The sequence below is a fragment of the Lynx rufus genome, unplaced genomic scaffold (assembly GCF_022079265.1).
Source record: "Lynx rufus isolate CCGP_SWC_20201006 ecotype Redwood Valley unplaced genomic scaffold, mLynRuf1.p SCAF_15, whole genome shotgun sequence".
Lineage (NCBI taxonomy): Eukaryota > Metazoa > Chordata > Mammalia > Carnivora > Felidae > Lynx > Lynx rufus.
This window is the reverse complement of record NW_025814829.1, coordinates 40614008-40637192: the sequence shown is the minus strand read 5'-3', so window position 1 is coordinate 40637192 and position 23185 is coordinate 40614008. Positions and strand designations below refer to the sequence as shown.

Here is a 23185-nt window from a genome sequence, read left to right as displayed (position 1 = left end):
GTGGCATTAAGCAAATATGTGTCAATATTTTGGGTTAGAGTTTTCCAGTATTGTTATTAATGCCAAACAGGTAGTTTGGTGGTGAAAAGTATGTTTTTCAAGTATGTTTTGAATATAAAAAGCTCCCATAAAGGGAAAAAAACAGTGCTCAATCACAAGTTGTTTATATTTATCTGCATCTAAAAGGTACCTCTTGAGGGAAAGGAGAAAATGTGAATATCCTCAACATAAAGTTTTTACCACTAGTATGGGTTTTGGAGTAGTTTAGAAATACCATTGGTAATAATTACCCTTGAGGTCAGTTGTAATACCACATAAAACATACTAGATTCCTAAAACAGCAAAATTTTAAAATGACCTGCTTTAATTCACAATAGTTGGTTATACTCAGGTATGACTTTTACTGTGACTTTCAAGGTAGGGTTTTGATTTTTGGCTTCTAGTTTGTCACATATACTTATCCATTCAACATGTTTTAGAATTCCTTATAGTTTAGGGGGAAATCTGGATCTGGGATTGCGATGCAGTTCTAGAATCCTTGTCTAGTATTCTAGGTGTGCACTCTGTGATTTCTCCAGATCGTACAAGTCTTAAACTTGAAGTAGGTAACAGAAAGAGTCCCTGGAGGAGATTTCTGCAACTCCAGAGTTGCCTTTGGAAGAGTATGAGATCACAGAAGATTTTGTCTCTATAATATTAGTCATTTATTTGTATCCCACTTGGTTCCAAAAAAGGATTTGTTGAGTCTTTCGTAGAGTGACGCATAAGATACACAGTAAATTAACTAGGTGAAAATAAAGAAAAACAAGGAGACACCAGTGTATGAATCTTTATATTTAATAAGGCCACAACACAAATTTGGTCCTGTAAACAAGAGACGTGTTAAAAAAGTTAAACTGTACATGAGAAAGGAAGATGGCAACAATTTTGGCAACAACATGGATGGATCTTGAGCCCATTATGCTGAGCAACATAAGTCAAAGATGAGTACTAGATGAATACCACTTATATGTGGAATCTAAAAAAGTTAAAGATGTAAAAAAAAAAAAAAAAAAAGTAAAATGGTGGTTACCAGGGGTGAGGGAGGTAGAGAGGAGTGGTGGTATTTAAGGGTACAAATTTGTAAGAAGTAATAAACCTGACCTAATGCATGGTATAATGACTATAGATAATGTTATGCTATAATTATGTAATGTGATAAATATCACTCCATGGCTGGCAGTTATGTTGCAATATATAAATGTATCAAAGTAAGCTGTACACCTTACACAATATCAAATTCATTTTTTTTTAAATCAAGGAAAAAAAGTTGAATCCTCTGTAGGTTAAAAAGTAATTACTATGAAGAACCAGTTTCTTTCATAATAAAACCAGAACATTCTCAGTTGTAAGATGATGCTTAGCAACAAGTACCAGCAATAGTGGCCACAAAATATTTAAACTTCACTATTAATAGCTCCATGCCTCACTGGGGGTTGACTGAGAGAGAAGCAAAAACCTCAGTGTGTACAGGGTTGATAATCATGTGGAAATCTAAGAAGGACCTACGTCTGGGTACATGGCTACACATTTGCTCACAGTGAGCAAAGGAAGAAATTTTAGCCTGGAGAAAAGGCACACACAATACCAAGCTGGGATGAATGAAAGAAATGAGGGAATGACCCAGAGATGAACTCACCTACAGCAAGTTCAGAGTGAGAGTAGCTGTATTAAAAAGTTGAAAGGCATCTACCGAATGCAACTAGTCCAGTAATTAGCAGGGCCAAGTATCTAGTAAGGTTACTCCCAAATCAAAGTAATATCTACCTCCTGCAATAAGCAAGTGCTTTGTCTCTATCTTAAGCAAAAATGGTACCAAGTCTTTAAAGGTACAGGCTTGAAAGAATGTGCCTGATAAGTGACTGGTGCCCAGAACTCAAAACTTTAAAAAAAAAAAAAAATTGGCAAAAGATTTGAACATGACACTTCACCAAAGAAAATAAATGGATTTCAAAATAAACATGAAAAGATGTTATCATAAATCAGTAGGAAAATGTAAAAAGCAAAATGACCTACCTATTAAAAATACCAAGTTCTGGTTAGGATGCCGAGAAACTGCTGGAGGAATTAACAAAATGGTAAGGTCACTTTGGAAAAGTTTGACAGTTTCTGACAAAATTAAATGCCCTGTGATACAGTAATCACCCTTCCTAGGAATTGATTCAAATGAAATGAAAATGTTCACACAAACCTGTATGTGAATGTAGCTGCTTTTATTCAGTCACCAAAAATAAGTCAACATAGCCTTCCAACTGGTGAATGTATAAATTGGTGCATCCATACAATGGAATACTACCTAGGAATAAAAAAGATGAAGTACTGATTAAAAACAACATGGATGCATCCCCGAAGCATTATGCTAAGTGAAAAGCCAACCTCAAGGCATTTACATAACATTCTGGAAAAGAGGAAACCAGCGATAGCAGACACCTGAATGGCTTCCTGGGGTGTGGATGGGAACTGACTACAAAAGAGCACGAGAGCTGGTGATTATTCTGAAAAAACTCAAAACTGCACTTAAAAAGTTTTTATCTTTCTAGCTTCACCAAAAGGGTGCCAAACCTTTTAAAAGAAAAGGCTTTAAAAAGGGGACTAAGAGATACCTGTATTTTACCTCCCTAGAAATCCCAGTAGGGAACCATTGATTCTACTGGCAAGGATTATATACAGACCTAATGTAGTTTAGCCCATGACCATCAGTCTACAGTAGAGTTGCAGAAGCTAACTAAGGATTAGAACTCCTAAAGAATAGGATGTTAACACCAGTTTGAGTTAGCAGAACTGAGCCAAACAACTAGCTGGGGTCTGGGTGTCTACCACCTCACCTTCCAGTTTCATAGCTGATAACTGGGGTTGTTTTCACTGGAGTGGGTTTTTTTTTTGGCAGGATAGCCAAAGAGCTATCAATTGGGAGGCTGATTGGCCTGTCTAAATCAGCAAAGGGCTTTGGGTGGCATCACTTCCTGAGAGTGGAAGATGTGTTTGATTATTCAAAAGTGAAATCTATTTCTTAAAGAAGAGGTAAATTCATCCTCATGGAATGAAAAAAATATGCTTGAAAAGGGCTCCAGGGGTGTCTGGGTGTCTCAGTTAAGTGTCCAGCTCCTGTTTTAGGCGCAGGTCATGATCTCACGGCTGGTGAGGTTGAGCCCACATCAGGCTCTGGGCTGACAGCTCAGGGCCTGCTTGAGATTCTCTCCACCCTCCCAGACTCACATGCTGGTGTGTGCGCTCTTTCTCTCTGAAATTAAATGTTAAAAAAAGAGGGGGGGGGGATCTCCAACAGATAGGTGGGCTGGGGTGGAGCTGTCAAAAGGAGTATGAACAGTGACCTAGGCTCCGACCAAGACACCATCTAAATAAACCTGGATCAACCCTGAAAAGGTAAAAAGACTTATGTTCTCTCTCAAGGTGATGGTCAAAAGCTAAAGGAAATGAGCTTTATGTCCTGTCTTTCAGGTGACAAAGTCCAAAATGGGAAAGTGAAATTCATCTGTTAAATTCTAGTCTGTGCAGTCCCAATTGCCCACTACAGGTCCTAACATTCCCAGTGGGGCACAACAGAAGCCAATTCTTTAAAAAAAAAATTTTTTTTATGTTTATTTTTGAAAGAGCATGAGTGAGGGAGGGACAGAGAGAGAGAGAAAGGGAAACACAGAATCTGAAGCAGGCTCCAGGCTCTGAGCTGTCAGCACAGAGCCCCATGCAGGGCTCAAACCCAGGAACCGTGAGATCATGACCTGAGGTGAAGTTGGATGCTTAACTGAGCCACCCAGGAGCCCCCAGCCCCAATTCTTAGAACCAGCATTCCTTTGGCCCAGAATGCTGGAATTGCTGGGGTGGCTACACCCGAAGGGTCCTCCCTAGTCCTCTCAGGAGGGAAGTAGATTCTGTTTTGTAACAGTAAGCTGGAAAAGTCTACTAATGTAAGATAGTGCCCATAACTTTGCTGGAATAGTACTCCTGGATGGCCCTCATGAAGTTATCACCAACTCCTAAGGCCAAGGGAGCCCTTTCCCTGGTGTGACTTTGCTCATTTGTTCCTACTGGCATACATATGATGGCTTCCGCCCAAAATATGATAGCCATACATACATATTGAAGAATGGAGATTTTAGAACTGTAAGTTCCTCTCATAAGGATCTAATAATTCTTCCACTAAAACAAATGTGTTCTACAAGGTGGAGCTTATGATCCTTCTGTCAGCTGAGTTATTTCAATCCAGAGTGGGGGACCCAGAAAACGAGTAGAGGGTGGGGGAAAGGGATCCCTCACCTCCTGCATTGGACTATTAGAAAGTATAAAATTAAGATTAGAAAAGACAGCAACAAAGAAAAACCTGACATTTTAAAAAAACATTAAACATTTTTAAAAGAAAGTTTCTAAATCAAAAGAAAGAAGACTAGAAAGTCAACATCTTCACATCTCAAAATAAAAAATGAAAAAGGTTGAAGTAATTGACAAATTCATGTACACCGTAAAAGATACAGACTAAGATAAAGTCTACATGCATAAGAGTGAAATGTGTAGGGGCACCTGGGTGGCTCAGTCAACCTCCAACTCTTGGTTTCAGGTCAGGTCATGATCTTATGGTTCATGGGTTCGAGCCTTGCCTTGGGCTCTGCACTTCCAGCACAGAGCCTGCTTGGGAATCTTTCCTGTCTCTCTCTCTCTGCCCCTCCCTCCACCCCCCAAACTTTTATTTTTTTATTTTTTTTTTTAACATTTTTAAAATGTTATATTTGAGAGGGGGAGAGAGTGTGCGCAGGGGAGGGGCAGAGAGCCACAGAATCCAAAGCAGGCTCTAGGCTCCAAGCTGTCCACACAGAGCCTGATGCAGGGCTAGAACCCACAAAGTTGAGATCCTGACCTGAGCCAAAGTCGGACGTTTTACCGACTGTGCCACCCAAGCGCCCCTCAAACTTTTTTTAAAAAGTGAAATGTGTGGACAGGAGTGAAATTTCCTAAAGATCACAACCTATGTTAAAAAGATAAGTGGGGGAGGGGCGCCTGGGTGGCTCAGTCGGTTAACCGTCTGACTTTGGCTCAGGTCATGATCTCACCGTTCATGAGTTCAAGCCCCACCTTGGACTCTGTGCTGACAGCACAGAGTCTGCTTGGATTCCTTCTCTCTCTCTCTCTGCCCCTCCCCTGCTCATGCTGTTTCTCAAACAAAAAAAAAAAATTTTTTTTTTTTTAAATAAAAAGAGGGAAGAGGAGAGGGAGTTTACAAAGCAGAACCAAAACCCAGTAACAAACCAGAAGCAGTTGAAGGATAAAAATCTGAAGAAAAAAAAACCTGGAGGGGTGGGGAGGGCGATGCTTTTCTGGCTCCTCCAGGAAGAAAAGGAAAGAGAGCAGAGATCCTCTGGAAGCTTCTCCTCCCACGGGGCTCGGCTCATATTCCTGATGGCATTTGAGCCCTAGGTAGAGCTGTGGCTTCCTATGCAAACATAAAGCTCGGCGGGGCCCTGCACAGATTGACACTGAGAATCCGGCGTAGATTCTCTTGTATTAGGAGAGGGTCACTTTTATCATCATACCTTGTACACAGTTCAAGAAACACAATTTGGAAGTAAAATGAAAAGCAAAACCTTACTAAAAATAAAATTTATTGCTTTTTTGTAAAAAATAAATTAACATTTATCATAGAATACCAAATTAGATTTAGTCTAATGTATTAACAAAAGCATAATATACTCTACTAAACAAGGATTTCCAATGTATTGTATAACTAAATAAGTTGATTAAACACTTGGTTTAGCTAGGGGCAAACATTAGTCACTGCCACTTAATCCCATAAATCCATGCCTCTTTCACATTTAAGGGAAGTCTGTTATAGGGGTCTCCTCTGCTTTTTCCATTAGAAATGCACTGAAAAGTGACAAGCCTAGGGTAGGAGAAAAGAAACTATATAGTAAGTAGGAGCTGAAGTCAAAATTCTACTTTTATTACCTTGGGGGAAGTGGAAGGGATGTATGTTACGTTCACCAGGTCTAAATGGAAGACAGTGTGATCATAAAACAGCCCAGGGTAAGATTTCATTTGTGGAGCATGGTAGGCATGGCCATGTCCTAATTGTCCTATTTCTTTCTTGGGGTTTGGAAGTGTTTCTGGCCATGTATTCATGTTTAGGGTTGAGAGAGATGCTAAAGTTGTGCCCCTGGGCCTTCCACAGATGCCAAAGTGGCTCCTGCCCTAAGAGATTAAAAAGACAGCTCTCCCTTCTTTAGACAGATTGGCTCAGTGTCAGGAGTAGAGGTAGGGAGGTATTGTCAACTGCAATGAGTTGAGTACACAGTTTATCCCACAATGGATGCATTAGGCTTTTTAGAATCTCAATGAGATTTTCAACAATAAGCAATCACCTTCTTGCACCTATGAGACATTTTTTTTTTTTTTTTTACAAGACTTGGGTTTAACTCAAAAGGTTGATAGCCACTCTATTGTTCTTGAAGACAAATGCCATTCCTTTTAAGTTATAAATCAGGATTTAGGTCCTATAGTTAAGCATGTCCTCACACCATCCCCTGTTTTTGGCCTCCATATAGACAGATGCATTGCACTGCTGCATGGAATTTTCCATCTCGACCAGCTGGCGGCATCCAATGGTTAACTTTTCCCTAGAGGATAAAGAAATGTTAAATCACTGCAAGACGGCTAGTCAGATGAAAAAATCTTGACACGACAGGATAACATGGATTTGAAATACATTCTTTGATAGTTGAGAGATTAAAATACCAAGAGAGTTATAGTTTCTTAGCACAGACAAAACAACATGAGAAGATAAGCACACAGTAGTAGCACAGATTCTCAGACAGCCAACATGGCGAGCTTGGTGCAATTCCTAGAATTCAGGAGTAAGGGTTCCTATGGCAGACCTGCTGCCAACAAGCGCAGTCGGATGCCGAAAAATAGTCCTTGGAAACCAATTTGACAATAAACTTGATGTATTGAAAAAAAACAACAAAAAAAAAACCAACAAAAAAAAAAACTTTACTGATAAAAAAAAAAAAAAAAGTCCTTAGTATGGTCTCTGAAGGATTCTCCCAGCAGGAGATGGAGTGATGTTCCAGGGTTCTAATCCAAAGGGTAAAGCAGTGCTAGAGCCTAGATCACACATCTTTGTCTTATTTGGTTTGAGAATTAAAGAACAGGTAGCCTGGAGGATACTACGAGATGTAATGGAGCGGCAATGGGAAATTGACAGAGCTTCAACTTTCTATTTTATTTATTTTTATTATATATATATATTTCCAGAGCTTCAACTCTTAAAAAGAACTGCTAAACTAACAAATGAATATTAACTAATTACTCTCAAGCAGCGATGGGACACAGGGAGTAATGGCTGACTCAAAATTTTACTTCAGACTAAGCCTAGCTGGTCTGTCATTAGCTGACTTGGGCTCACAATCTGTGGGATCTGTAAGTCATCAGAGCACCAATCCATTACATCTGGTGTCTAGGGTCATGCAAAACTATTTAAATCTACTGGGAGATGGTCTATAGAAGCTCACGAAGAATATCCGGCATCTAGCAAGCATCTGGCACATTAGGTGTTTGAGAAAGGACAGGTTCTTAAGTGTAAATTACACTGTTATTACTTCCTTGGCTTCTAAGATCATCTCTGGGCCATCTCCATGGTGTTGGGGAGGACCACTAGCCACCTCCCTGCACTGTCCCCCTGCCCCATGGATCCCTTGATGTAGGATACAAAGGAAAAAGAAGTCAGCTGGAACTCAGGGATTAGGATGAGAGGTAGTAGGGATGGCACAAGTAAACACCCCATATTCTGAGCAGCCTCACTTCCTCAAGATGTGTGGTTTCTCTGACACTGACTAAAACCTGACTTTTGGTTTTGTGTTACTCTAGTCCTGTTTCCTATATTTACAGTGCTTAAAATTAGTGTTGTGTTGCTTTCAATTCTTCACAACTACTCAGAAGATGAAACTTAAAAATGAAACAAAAATGGCAGGCCCCATTCCTGCTCTTGGTGATTTATTCCACATTTGGGGGGTGGGGGGAAACACTCCTTTAATAACTAGACTTTGAATCTAGTTGTGTCTCCTGTCTTCTTTCCCCTCCTCTCACAGTTAAGAGGTGAGCTGTCTCCTCTTCTGATCTTCATCTCTGTGGGTCAGCTTTCTGTGGATTATCACCTTACAGACTCTCTCTGCTGCAGTGAGCTGTCATGCTTACTGAGAAAAGTACCACGTGTTTTTCCTATATTATGATAGGAATTCTTAAGTTCCTTTTCCACAGGGCTTATGGAGAAGGGCAGAATAACAGATGTGGGGGCACCTTAACACCTTTCTGTGCCATTCTGCAGCATTTCTGTGAGTCATATCATGTTAGCTTTCACCAAGTTGTGACAATGCTCACAATCGTGAAAGGTAGCCCATTTCATATTTGCTCTTAATTTCTAGGAAGTTCTTCCTTTACACTAGGCCTTAAAAAACCTCCATTTTCTGACCTGAGTGGCCTAAGTTAAAAAAAAAAAAAAGTCATTATCTAATAGCACAAATATTTTAGGTCCCTTGTAGAGATCCTATTTCTCTTTTGCAAACTAAACAATCCCAACTCCTAATAGGTTCTGGAACAGAGATCAAGACTGGAGGTTGCTTCTAGTTTTGTGATTCTATATTGCTCATGAGATTTTTTGCAAAACTTCTATTTCTCTAAATTGTCCTATCATAGTATCAAACTTGCTTTGACCAAATCTCAGATAGGTCAAAATAAACTGGAAATTCAATCAAATCAATTTAAAAATATTTTCAGTGGTTATTTGATTCATTTCCATGGCTAATTTGGTCAAAACAGTATGGCAGTAGCGAACTTCAGTGATCTAATTACAATATTGGATGCAGTTTTTCTAAAATTCTTTCTAGGTACAAGAAGAAAGTCTACAATGGATATGTTTTACAGCTCTATGAACTTTTCTATTTATTTGCTGTATGTATCTCAAATGAAAGAAAAGTGGAATACAATGTAATGCTAATATAAAAACAGTACAGGGCCCAGGTGGCTCAGTCGGTTGAGCGTGCAACTCTTGATTTCAGCTCCTGTCATGATCCCAGGATGGTGGGATCGAGTCACGTCAGGCTCTGTGCTAAGCATGGAGCCTGCTTAAGATTCTCTCTCGCTATCACCATCTCTCTCTCTCTCTCTCTCCCTCCCTCCCTTCGCTCCTTTACCCCGCTCTTGTGGATGCTCTAAAAAATAATAATAATAAAAAGAAATAAAAACAGTATATGATAGCTAACCTCATATTCAATGGTGAAATACTAAAAGCTTTTCCCTAAAATCGGCAATAAGACAAGGATGTCCATGTTCACCACTTCTATTCAACACTGTACTGGAAGTTCTAGGAGCACAATTAGGCACAAAAACAAATCATAAGCATACAAACTGTAAACAAAGAAGTGAAATTCTCTATTTACAGATCCTAAAGAATCCACAAAATAACTGTTAGAACTAATAAATTAATTCAGTAAAGTTGCAAAATAAAAGATCAACACACAAAAAATCAGTTGTATTTCTATATACTAGAAATGAACAATTAGAAGAGGAAATAAGGGTGCCTGGGTGGCTCAGTTGGTTAAGCGTCAAACTCTTGATTTTGGCTCAGTTCATAATCTCACGGTCAAGAGATCGAGCCCCATGTGGGGCTCTGTGCTGACAGTGTGGAATCTGCTTGGGATTCTCTCTCTCTGTCCCATTCTCCACCTCCCCTGCTTGCCTGCTCTCTCTCAAAATAAAATAAACAAAATTTAAAAAGAAAAGGAAAGGAAATTAGGAAAACAATTCCATTTATAATAGCATGGAAAAGATTAAAATACTCAGAAATAAGTTTAATTGAAGAAGCACAAACTTGTACACTCTAAAAAACACAAAACATTGCCAAAAGAAATGAAAGACCTAAATTAGTGGCATCCCATGTTTATGGATTGGAGGGCAATGATAATAACTCCCAAAAGCAATCTACATGGCCAATGCAATCCCTATCAAAGTCCCAATAATATTTTTTTTGCAAAAACTGATCCTAATATTCACACAGAATTGCAAGGGACCCCAAATAGTCAAATCCTGAAAAAGAAAAACAATGTTCAGAGGACTCACTCTTCCCAATTTTGAAAACTCAATACAAAGCAACTTTAAGAAAAATTTTCTTTTAATGTTTATTTTTGAGAGAGAGAGAGAGAGAGACAGAGAGCGCGAGCAGGAGAGGGGTAGAGACAGAGGGAGACACAGAATCCGAAGCAGGCTCCAGGCTCTGAGCCATCTGCACACAGCCCGACACAGGGCTCGAACTCACGAGCTGTGAGATCATGACCTGAGCTGAAGTCGGCCGTTCAACCAACTGAGCCACCCAGGCGCCCCATAAAGCAACTTTAATCAAAACAGTGGCACTGGCATAAAGACAGACATACAGACCAATGGAACAGAAATAAAGTCCAGAAATAAATCTCACCTACATGGTTGACTGATTTTCAACAAGGGTGCCAAGAACATTCAATGGGAAAAATGGCCTCTTCAACATTTGGTGCTAGCACAACTTGACATCCAGATGCAAATGAAGTCAGACCCTTACCTCACAACATATACAAAAATTAACTCAAAAATGCATCAGTGACCTAACTGTAAGAGCTAAAACTATAAAATTCTAAGAAAAACACATTGGGGTAAATCTTCATGACCTTAGCTTTGGCAATGGAGTCTTAGGTATGATGCCAAAAGCCTAAGCAACACAAGAAAAAACACATAAACTGGACTTCATCAAGTTAAAAACGTGTGTGTGTCAAAGGACGCTATCAAAAAAGTGAAAAGACAATGTACAGAATGGGAGAAAATAGTTGCAAATTATACATCTGATAGGGTCTAGTACTCAGAACGTGTGACATGTCAAGCTGCCAGGTGCCAAGGTGGTTAATGAGGACAATAAGCCAAACTGAAAGTAAAATCAACATTATTCACTTACTGCAACACTGCAAATCAGAGACAAAATTAAAGGTGCCAGCCCCCTAGTACTCCATTTTTTCTTGTAGAATGGCACTGGGTGAGGGTCAGATGATACGCAGGGCAGACAGGGGCTATCATCTCACTGCTGCTAAGGATCCCTAAACTAAGGCTCCTGCCTGTTTACGGACCCATGGGGCTAAGGGGCAGGAAGGGTGGAGGTCTCAGTTCATTCAGGCTGCTGTAACAAAACACCACAGACTGGGTGGTTTAGAGACAACAGAGATTTATTTCTCACAGTTCTGGTGGCTGGAAATCCAAGATCAAGGCACCAGTATGGTCACATTCTGGTGAGAGCCCTCTTTTAGAAGAGCATTAATCCTATTCATCAGGGCTCTACCCTCATGACCTAATCACCTCCCAAAGGCCCCACCTTCTAAGAAGATTACATTGGGCAATAGGATTTCAACATATGAATTTTAGGGAGTGGGGGGACATAAACATTCAAAACATAGCAAAGGAGAACAGTGAGGAGTAGGAAAGCATGGAGTCAGAATGGGGAAAAATACCTCAGCCAAGGCTTCCAAAAGTCGCAGCTGAAGTGCCTGAGAGGTGCCTCAGCCAACGTGCCCAATAAGGTGGCCTCCAAATGAAAACTGCCCAGGCTAGGAATGCAGACATGCGTGGAGGCTCACGGGCAGGCGGTCTGAGCATTGCCCGCAGCTGCCTCTAGAAGAGTGCAGTACACTCTTCTAGAAGACAGTATACCCAATCTGGTATGGGGAAGGCAGCTTCCCAAAGGAGCCTGCCAGACAAAGTCTTAGAACTGCCTATGGGCAGGCGTGAAAGATCGCACATAGGATTTTGGCCTGGATCCAGATTCCCCATAAAGACTTCTTATCACTCAACAACAGAAAGAAAACAACCCAATGAAAAACGGGCACAAGACCTGAGTAGACATTTCTCCAAAAATGACAGACAGCCAATAGGCACATGGAAAGGTGCTCCACATCATTAGGAATTAGGGAAATACAAATAAGAATCACAACGAGAGCATACTTCACATTCATCTGGACAACCTTCATCAAAAAAAAAAAAAAAAGGAAAATAAATTTTGTCAAAATTTGGAAAAACTGGAACCCTCATCTACTGCTATATTGCTGGTGGGAAGGTAAAAATAGTGTAGCTGCTATGAAAAAAAGGCAGTAGTTCCTCCAAAAGTCAAACACAGGATTCCACTCTTAGATATACACCCCCCAAAATTTGAAAGAACTGGAAGAATTCAAACGAATACTTGTACACAAATAGCAACACTACTCACCACAGCCAAAAAGTGAAAACAACCCAAATGTCCATCAACAGACAAGTGGATAAACAAAATGTGGTCTGTCCATACAATGGGACATCGTGCAGCCATAAAAAGGAGTGAAGTACTAATTGATAAATACTACAGTGTAGATGAACCTCAAAAATATCATGCTAAGTGAAAGAAACCAGACACAAAAGGTCATATGTTGTAGGATTCTGCTTATAAGAAACATTCAGAATAGAGAAATCCAGAGAGACAGAACGCAGATTAGAGATTGCCAGGGTCTGGGGGAAGGGGAGAACACACACTGACTACTTAATGTGTACTGAATTTCCCTCCGGAATGATGGAAATGTCTTGGAACTAGAGAGGATTGCACAACACAGTGAATGCACTAACTGCCCCTGAATTGTACACTTTAAAATGGGTGTTAGTTCCATTATGTGAATTTTATCTCAATTAAAAAAAAGAAAAAAAAGTATACATTTATTTTATAATATCTTCTGTCATAAATAACGAGTCAAATTTACTGCAAAGTATTACTGAATCAATAGACACAAAAAACAGCGTCCCTTTCTAATTAAAGCAGAAGCATCAAAGGTGTAAATTTGGTTTTGAGATTATTTTTCTCTAAGGCTTTTTTCTATCTGAGGCTTCTTGGACAGACCAGGTCATTAATTTAGTGCAGGGATTCTCAAACTTTAATGTTTCCTGGAGGGATGGGTAACACAGATTGCTGGGCTCCACCCCAGAGTTTCCGATTCAGAAGGTCCACAGTAGAGCCTTACTAGTTGATTTCTTGCAAGTTCCCAGGTGAGGCTGACACTCAAGTTAAGAAACCATGCTTGTGTGAACCACAATTCTAATGTGATCTGGAAGATACTACCACGGAGTTGATTCCTGGCATCAGAAAGCAGTAATTCCCAAAAGCACCTGCCCCAAGGGAAAAAAACAGCTTCTGACCCAGATGCTAGGTTAGGCAGCATATTGTTTGGATATGCCAGTTACTTTATGAGGCTGATGTCGCAAACTAATTTGCATTTCATACAGACAAAATGACCACAGAGGCCTGCCTCGCAAACATGCTGGAATACACTGCCCAAGAGCTTTCAAGGCAAAGTGAACTACATGCTGTTCCTAACTTATTTCTCATACATATAAAAGATATCACCCAGGATATCTGTTTGGTCATCTATTTGATAATCTCATTAATTTACCATCCTGGATTTTCTGAGCAGGCTCCTCGTCTGCTCAGGGTAAGCAATGCTCAGACCTCACTGGCAAGCCCAAAGGCTCTGCTGAAGACTCTACAAACTTATCTATAGATAAAACACAAACATATTTATAAACTTATTTATAAACACCAAGGTTCTGTCTGCTGTGTCATGGAATTCAACTTTTGATCAAAGCTACTTTCAGTCTGAAACCTTAACTCCTTGCTTTATCAGAACCTAGGAAATAGTTTTCTGTTCTTGAAAAGGAATTTAATGACTTCCCTATTGCAGTAAGTGTGGTAAGGGGTACATCAGCAGTGTCCTCCTTTGCAACTAATACTTTATAAATGAAAAAAACAGATTAATAAATTCAGGCAATGTAAGTAATCATTTTCCTCAGCATTCCAGAAAGTGGTCAGCTATATGCAAGTTAAATCCTTCTGTTTTCACCAGGAAAACTCTGCTTCCTTTCATCTGGTGCATTTGGCTCTGTGTCTAGTACGAACCACGGAAACCGAAAGAACCTCTCTCTTTTGGCAGCTTATTTAAAAACTGTGAGCTGTGGAGCACATGTGAGGCTAGTATGAGAGCTACTGATCACTGTAGAGACAGCAATTTCAAAACAAACCACAGAGTAACAACTCTAAAAGCTACTAACCAAAAGCCTTCTAAGCAACAACCACCACTTTTCAGTGCATTCAAGATATTGGATATATTCCATCTCTCTTCAAAATTATCCTTTTGGCTGTAAGAGGGAGTTTATTAATTAATATTGTAGTTCAAATCCCTGGCATAAGGAGACTTAGAAGAAAAAAATAGGTACAACTACTTTAACTCTGAACATTCAACTTTGACCCCAGTACAAACCCATAAAAAAGAACTCCCAACTATTCCAATGGTAAAGTGAAGTCAAAACAATTTTAGACACCTGACTGGAACCATCCTGCAAGGAACTCTGCCTTCTAAGTTATCCACAGTGAGCTTTTCTACCTTCAAAAATATGTCCAAGGTTGACAGACATTATATATTTTTTAAGCTTTGATTTCAATTCTAGTTAACACACTGTTATATTAGCTTCAGGTGTACAAGATAGTGATTCAACAATCCCATACATCACCTAGTGCTCATCATGACAACTGCACTCCTTAATCTCCATCATCTATTTCACTCATCCCCCACCCCTCCTTTCTGGTAACCATCAGTTTGTTCTCTATAGTTAATAGTCTGTTTCTTGCTTTGTCTCTCATTTTTTTCCCTTTGCTCATTTGTTTCTTAAACTCCACATGAGTGAAATCATATGGTATTTGTCTTTCTCTGACTGACTGACTTCGCTCAGGATTATACTCTCTAGCTCCATCCATGTCATTGCAAATGGCAAGACTTCATTTTTTTATGGCTGAATAATATTCCTTTTCATATATATATGAAAGGACATACACACACACACACACACACACACACACACACACACACACACACATACCACATCTTCTTCATCTATCCATCAGTCAGTGGACACTTAGGCTGCTTCCATATCTTGGCTATTGTAAAGAATGCTGCCATACACATAGGGGTGGTGCATGTATCCCTCTGAATTAGTGTTCTTATATTCTTTGGGTAAATACCCAGTAGTGCAATTACTGGATTGTATGGCAGTTCTATTCGTAACTTTTTCAGGAACTTCCATGTGGCATTCCAGAGTGGCTGCACTAGTTTGCATTCCCACCAACAGTGTACAAGTGTTCCTTTTTCCCCACATCCTTGCTAATACCTGTTGTTTATTGTATTTATTTTAGCCATTCTGACAGGTGTGGGGTGATACTTCACTGTAGTTTTGATATGCATTTCCCTGAGTGACGTTGAGCATCTTTTCATGTGTCTGTTGGCCATCTGGAGGTATTCTTTGGAGAAATGTCTGTTCTTGTCTTCTGCCCATTTTTAAATTGAATTCTTTGTTTTGGGGGGTATTGAGTTTTAGAAGTTCTTTATACACTTTGGATACTAATCCTTTATCAGATACGTCGTTTGTAAATATTTTCTCCCAAGTAAGTTGCCTTTTAGTTTTATTCATTGTTTCCTTTGCTGTCAGAAGCTTTTTATTTTGATGTAGTCCCAATAGTTTATTTTTGCTTTTGTTTTCCTTGCCTCAGGAGACATATCTAGAAAAAAGCTGGTAAGACCAATGTCAGAGAAATTGCTGCCTGAGCTCTCTTCTAGAATTTTAATGGTTTCCTGTCTCACATTTAGGTTTTTAATCCATTTTGAGTTTATTTTTGTGTATGGTGTAAGAAAGTGGCCCAGTTTCATTTTTCTGCATGTCGCTGTCCAGTTTTCCCAACACCACTTGTTGACGAGACTTTTTCCCCATTGGATGTTCTTTCCTACTCTGTCGAAGGCTAATTGACCACAGAGTTGTAGGGTCATTTCTGGGTTTTCTGTTCTGTTCCATTGATCTGTATGTCTATTTCTGTACCAGCACCATACCGTCTTGATCACTACAGCTTTGTAACATACCTTGAAGTCAGGAACTGTGATGCCTCCAGCTCTGCTTTTATTTTTTCAGGATTGCTTTGGCTATTCAGGGTCTTTTGTGGTTCCATACAAATTTTAGAACTGTTTGTTCTAGTTCTAGGGAAAATGCCATTGGTATTTTGACAGGGATTGCATTAAATGTATAAATTGCTTTGGGTAACATAGACATTTAACAAATTTGTTCTTCCAAACCAGGAGCATGGAATGTCTTTCCATTTGTTTGTGTCATCTTCAATTCCTTTCAACACTGTTTTATAGTTTTCAGAGTAAAGGTCTTTTACCTCTTTGGTTACATTTATTCAGAGGGATCTCATAGTTTACGATGCAACGGTAAATGGGATGGCTTTCTTAGTTTCTCTTTCTTCTTATCATTAATGTATAGAAATGCAACAGATTTCTGTATACTGATTTTGTATCCTGTGACTTTACTGAATTCATTTACCAGTTCTAGAAGTTTTTTGGTGGAATCTTTAGGGTTTTCTATATAAAGTATCATGCTGTCTGCAAATAATTAAAGTTTGACTTCTTCCTTACTGATTGGGATGCTTTTTATTTCTTTCTGTTGTCTGATTGCTTTGGCTAGGACTTCCAGTACTATGTTTCATAAAAGTGAGAAAAGTAGACATCCCTGTTTTATTCCTGACAAGGAATGATCATATGGTTCTTATCCTTTCTCTTACTGGTGTGATGTATCATGTTGATTGATTTGTGAATGTTGAACCACCCTCCGAACCTAAGAATAAATCCTACTTGATTGTGGTGAATGATTTTTCTTAAAGTATTGAATTTACAGACATTATATTTTTGACACAAATGTCATGTACACAAACCTTTCTGTGGCCTATTTGTGAAGTTCTATCATAAGAGTATAACTGATTGACACTCTAAAGATTAAAGTTAGAAAAAAAAATTGTTTTCACCCACCTCCAGCTACAACGGACATGCCCAATAATTTTTCTTGGAAAAACTACTTTGATGTTAACACTGTCATTGCACCTGCTCATGAAGTTTTGTAACAACACAGGTACATGTGCAAGTTAAAACTAGCAAATAAACTGGTTTAGTGATAGAAATGGCATATTACACAGCAGTGAAAGTACAGTCAGTTTTGCTACAGCACTTGTTTTGAACACACGAATTTGTTCCAACACCACTGCTATATTAAAGAATTTGAGCATGATGCAAATTTCATATTTTCTTATATCCAACAGTGATGAACAGAGAAAACTGTACTCAGCCAAACCAAGCTACTTAGAAATACACAAAACACACACCTGCACACACTTTAAACATGTACCAGTGCCTCATTCACATTTGGTGTGGCAACTTTACATTCAACTTCAGACAACCCTCCCTCCACCACACTGCATGAACCCACAAGCTACAACCCTTCCAAGGACAACTTCCACATGCAAACCTCAGCTTTTTTTCAAGGAAAAGAGTCAGATTTTTTTTTTTTATCACATTCATATATTTCTTAACCATGTAACAGGTGTAAAACTGATACGACTTTGATTAGGTTCCTTTTTTTTTTTTCAAATAGCTTTCTTATTAAGTTTTTGAGTGATGTGCCTCAGCCCATTTTTCCCAAGAGCCCTTTTCTTGCTTGATTTTGCATGGCACAAAGGTGATCATTTGGAATGAATATGTTATGCCATAACAGAACTATTAGCAAGCCAACTACTGCTCCATGCCTCAACACGGATAATTTTCAAAAGTCAAAAAATAATAGCAGGGCACGGAGGGCGGGGAGTATGAGATGGAGGGCAACACTAATAGCATTAAGTGAGTTTTTGCTCCTCATGAATTTGTTTGCCGGGGCTCAGGATTGGAGGGAGTCACATACACACCTTGAATATTAAAGAATCAGATTTTCTACTCCTTTCCCTTTATTACACATGAATGCAATAAACAAAATTATTTTTAAAAGAACATATATGATACTATTACGTACATAAACAGATGAAATTGATCAACGTATATTTACTGATACATACACCCATAAAGATGAGAATTATAAACACAAATCTCTGAGGAGAGGATGAAAGGGAGGATATACACAGAGATGGGTAAAGGTCTGTTTTGTCAACTGAAGGGTAGGCGTGAGTAGTTTTTATACTAGTTATTCTTTGAAACATGGTGTGGGGAAAATAAGGGGCTGCGAGGTCAAAGGGGTCAAAGCTATTTTCATAATAAGAAAAAGACATGATTTGCCTTTTGCATTCTCATTCTTGCAAGAATGTGCAACAGTTTTCCAGTGGTACATGACATTATCATCAAAGCAAACTCCATTCAAAAGCAACTATGAGAACCCATCTGTCTTCAATTAAACCAGATGTTAAGAGACTTGCAAAGTGTAGAACCTCACTCTTTTTGTTTGGGAAAAATTATTTTCATAATTATATGCTCCTATCTTAACACGTAATTAATTAGTTCTTATTTTGAAATGAATGTTTAAAAAATTCTCAATTCTAATTTATAATACAGCAAATATAGATAGAGATGACCTACATAAACAAAACAAAATTTTGTAAAATATAAAGGAGTCCTGAGGCCAAAAAATTTGAGAGCCACATTAAACCTTATACCTGCTTTTATATATGCACGCACACACACACACAGAGCTCTTTTGTATGTATGAGCTATTTCATATTAATAAAGGTAAAATAAAATCAGAGTGTAGTAAAGACATAAAGAGAATCCTCTGCCAACACATCAAGTGGAGCCATGTACAGTAAAAGCTGATGACAACAGCGTATCTAAATACAGATGGGACTTACCGATACTCAGTCTGTGAGACACAATCATAAAGTTCCTGGGCAGTGAATTGGACATTTTTATTCACCTGAAAAGAACCAAGATGTAGTTACTTAAAATGCATATGAAGTCAAATGAGCAGAAAGAGCACAATTAGAGTGACCCATATTCTGAGAGAGAATGTCAAGTTTCCAGCGTTTGCATAAAAACAGCAGGAACAATCAGAAGTTTGGTGATCACAATGCTAGGCTAACACCGAACTATGTGTAAAAATACTAGTCCTGTAGTTACAACTTAATCTGTTCAAAGAACCAGAAGTGATCTATGGTTCTGGGGTTAGTGGAATTGAGTATTAGAATTAAGTATCATTTTGTAGATCAAGTGGAAAGAAAAAAATGTGTTCTCCATGAAACACTAAATTCTACTACTACTGGCTCTTATCAATAGATTCAGGCTTCAGGGTGCCTGGGTGGCTCAGTTGGTTAAGCACCGGACTTCAGCTCAGGTCATGATTTCGCAGTTCACAGGTTCAAGCCCTGCATCAGGGTCTGTGCTGACAGCTCAGAGCCTGGAGCCTGCTTCAGATTCTGTTTCTGTTTCTCTCTCTCTCTCTCTCTCTCTCTCTCTCTCTCTCTCTCTCTCTCTCTCCCCCTCCCCCAATCTCACTCTGTCTCTCTCTCTATATCAAGAATAAATAAACATCTTAAAAAAAAATAGATTCAGCCTTCAACTAGCCTAGCATTTTAGAAGATTTCTAATGCACACATTCAATATTTCTTTTCTAAAAAAAAAGCACAAGTTTTTAAAGAAGTTAAAATAATTCTATTTAAAGGACTGAAGCAGATTTGGGGTCACATAAGTAGACTATTTTATTTTAAAGATTTTATTTACTTTTTTTAAGGTTTTTTTTTTTTTATTTTTGAGAGAGAGACAGCATAAGTGGGAGAAGTGCAGGGCGGCAGGGGGGACAGAGGATCTGAAGCGGGCTCCATACTATCTCCATGCTATCAGCAGATAGCCCCATGCAGGGCTCAAACTCATGAGCCAGGAGATCACAACCTGAGCCGAAGTCAGATGCTAACTGACTGAGCCACCCAGGCACCACTATTTATTTACTTTTCAAGTAATCTCTACACCTAACGTGGGGCTCGAACCTACAACCCCAAGATCAAGAGTCTCATGATCTACTGACTGAGCCAGCCAGTTGCCCCAGGTAGACATTTTTATTTTAATTTTTTAAACATTTATTTATTTTTGAGATAGAGAGAGAGTGGTGGGGGGAGCAGAGAGAGAGGGAGACACGGAAGCCGAAGAAGGCTCCAGGCTCTGAGCTGTCAGCACAGAGCCTGACACGGGTCTCGAACTAGTGAACCATGAGATCATGACCTGAGCCGAAGTCGGCCGCTTAACCAACTGAGCCACCGGGGCGCCACCCGCCCCCTGCAAGGTAGACTATTTTAAAAGTAGAGGCAACCATATCTTGTTTATATCCTGAACATTAGAAATAACTCAAGCTGAAAGAAAATATTATTCAACTCTAACAACACCTGAGTATTATAGTTGACCCTTACTGAAGAGCCTTCACTTTCATTTAAATACTAAGTTTATAAACTGTTGGGAAAGGTCTATTTAGGAAAAAGTTTGATTTACAGACATTTTCTAAAGAAATGTCTTTTTCACACTATCAAGCTAATATGTTTAAACTAATAATAATTAATAATTAAACTAATAATATATTTAAATATGTTTAAGTTCACAAATATCATAATTCAGATATAATTTACAATACTATAAATACAAAAGTCATTGATCATACAAAGATTAGTCATGACACACTTGGAGCACACAGTCAGTGACTGAATTCTATATTTTTTGAGGCTTACTATTGATTTAGGCTATATTCTACTCATGTGCAGGGAGTCTGGAAATTTCCAGAATCTGGAAATTAATAGAAATTCTTTTTTTTTTTAATGTTTATTTTTGAGAGAGAGAAAGAGACAGAGAGAGACAAGAGCACAAGCAGGAGAGGGGTAGAGAGAAAGGGAGACACAGAATCTGAAGAAGGCTTCAGGCTCTGAGCTGTCAGCACAGAGCCTGATGCAGGACTTGAACCCACGAACTGTGAGATCAGGACTTGAGCCGAAGTTGGATGTTTAATAGACTGAGCCACCCTGGTGTCCGAGAGATTCTTTTTCTCAGATAACTCAAATAGCACAGTGCCTAAATTTTCAAAAATTGTGAATCAGTGATGGAAAACACAACTCTTTCTATAAAATAGGTAACACCATTGAACACTCTGTGTCTGGTACTGTTTGAGGCACTTCATATATGTTAAATTATTTAGTCTTTACAAGATTATCTATAATTTATCTACTGATGTTATTCCCACTTTACAGATGAAGAAACTAAGGCAAAGAGAACTAAATAACTCTTTTTGAGCACACAGTTAATAAGGGGTAGAACCATCATTTGAACACAGGTAGTTTGATCCCAGTATGTGTTCTTTGTATGTTACATCCAAAAAGTTAAATAAAGAGCAAACCAGAAATAAAAGGGAATATATTTTAAAAAGTTTAACTCTACAAGAGATGTGAGACTTGAATGTCACATTCTTTCACTTAGAACATTAAAAAAAAAAAATTAAACACACACACACACACACACACACACACGCGCGAAAAGAAAGAACGTTCAGGAACATGGGCAAACAAACTGAAGATCTACAGAATACTTTTCCTGGATCAGCACTGATGGGGAAAGCCTTCAAGTTACGTGACAAACTACACCAGAGTCACACCTCTAAGCTCCACCACCAGGGCCTATGCTGCTGCTACAGAGGAAACGAAATTATAGCTTTCCTTTTCCCTGATCACCGGCTCTCAAACAGAGGTGATGCTTTCTTGCGAGGGGCCGCTGGTGTATGTAAGCTGAGTGAGGTGTACTCACAATGACTCAGATATTGGGATTTAGCAGCTGAGGAGCAGAGATGCTAAATACCGGCCGTCTTCCACACAATGATGAAATGACCTGTCCAAAATGTCAACAGCACCCTAATGACAAACAATTCTGTGTTGGACAAAGTGTAGGATTATAGAACTCTATGTTTTTACTTCAAGAGTGAAAGAAAAAGTTTAATAGGTCTTTGACAAACTTCTGTGGTATTTAAGAATGTAAAGCAAATGTCAGTTAAATAGAATTCTGTCGCATTTTAGAATTCTACCATGTTTATTTATAGTAAAACTTGCTTATGGTGGAAATACGATAAACATGTCAAAATATTTCTCATACCTCATACTTGACTAGGAAGTTATAGAGGGTCTCAACATCTTGAAAATTACTGTTAGGGGCCAAAATCCTAAAAAATAAAATAAAAACAAAGGAATGGGAATGAATGATTAAAAAAATAACACCTTGAACTTCCTCAAAATATATCCATACTGTGAGATAATTTATTGTAGGATAAGCTTATTAAAATGTTCACAAACTTTTTGGTTTTTATTTATCCACTAAAAATGATAAAACCATCAGTTTAATTCAACACATCACTTTATTAAAATTTTTTTGCTTATTTATATTGATACTTACATCACCATTTAATCAACAGCCATAAGCATTCTTACATGAAATTTACCTTTTGAGTTACAATAATACATATGTCTCAAAAGGTAGATAGAAATGGAAGGTGCATTTAAACTCCACACCTTCTAAGCAGCAGGTAACGCTTGAAGAGTTCCCACAGAAATGTTCAACCAACCCAAGTGGACAACTGATTAAACTATCAGGCACATAAAAGAAATCCTAATAAAATATTTCTGACTAAAGTCAAATAATACTATTTGAACTATCAGCATAGTATTCTATGAAAAAGCATGAGTAATCAGAGTATGTCCATTGCTGAAAATAATACTGATTCATAAAATAACAATGGAAAGGAACATACATAACATAAAAATAAAAGTATGTAAATAACAGAAACATAAAAACAACAGATGAGAACAAGGGAAAAATAAAAATAAAGAAGGAAATGAAAGAACATGTTTCTCCATCTAGCATTAAAGTATCCATTCTTATTTTTTTATACTAAGGATTTTTGACCCTTTCATGTTGAAGCCTTTTTTTTTCTTCTGGAAAAAAAAAGGAAAACAGTCCTTTCATTATGGTATAGTGATGATGGGCCTTGCCTGCCTGCCTACATTTTCTAGCTGTGTGACCTCGGGGGAGTTGTGACTTCTTCGCCTTCATGTGTTAAATGAGGATGGTAATAGTCCTCACTTCATAGTATTCTTATCAGAATTAAATGAGTTCCTTAAGAAAAAAAGCCTTTATAACAGTGTCTGATAGACAGCCAGCACTATATATATTATCAATTATAATAGTAA

At 38.5% G+C, this 23185-nt stretch overlaps 1 protein-coding gene across 1 annotated transcript in view; it reads right to left on the bottom strand.

Moving 5' to 3' along the window:
* Nucleotides 1-5214: 5214 nt before the first annotated feature.
* Nucleotides 5215-23185, bottom strand: part of SWT1 (SWT1 RNA endoribonuclease homolog) — a 101538-nt gene continuing 83567 nt past the window's right edge. The window contains exons 17-19 of the mRNA XM_047076904.1: nt 22095-22161; nt 18830-18894; nt 5215-6662 (exon numbers count right to left, since the gene is read on the bottom strand). Coding sequence (XP_046932860.1) covers nt 6533-6662; nt 18830-18894; nt 22095-22161 — 262 coding nt within the window. The 3' untranslated portion in view covers nt 5215-6532. The remainder of the gene's footprint in view (nt 6663-18829; nt 18895-22094; nt 22162-23185) is intronic.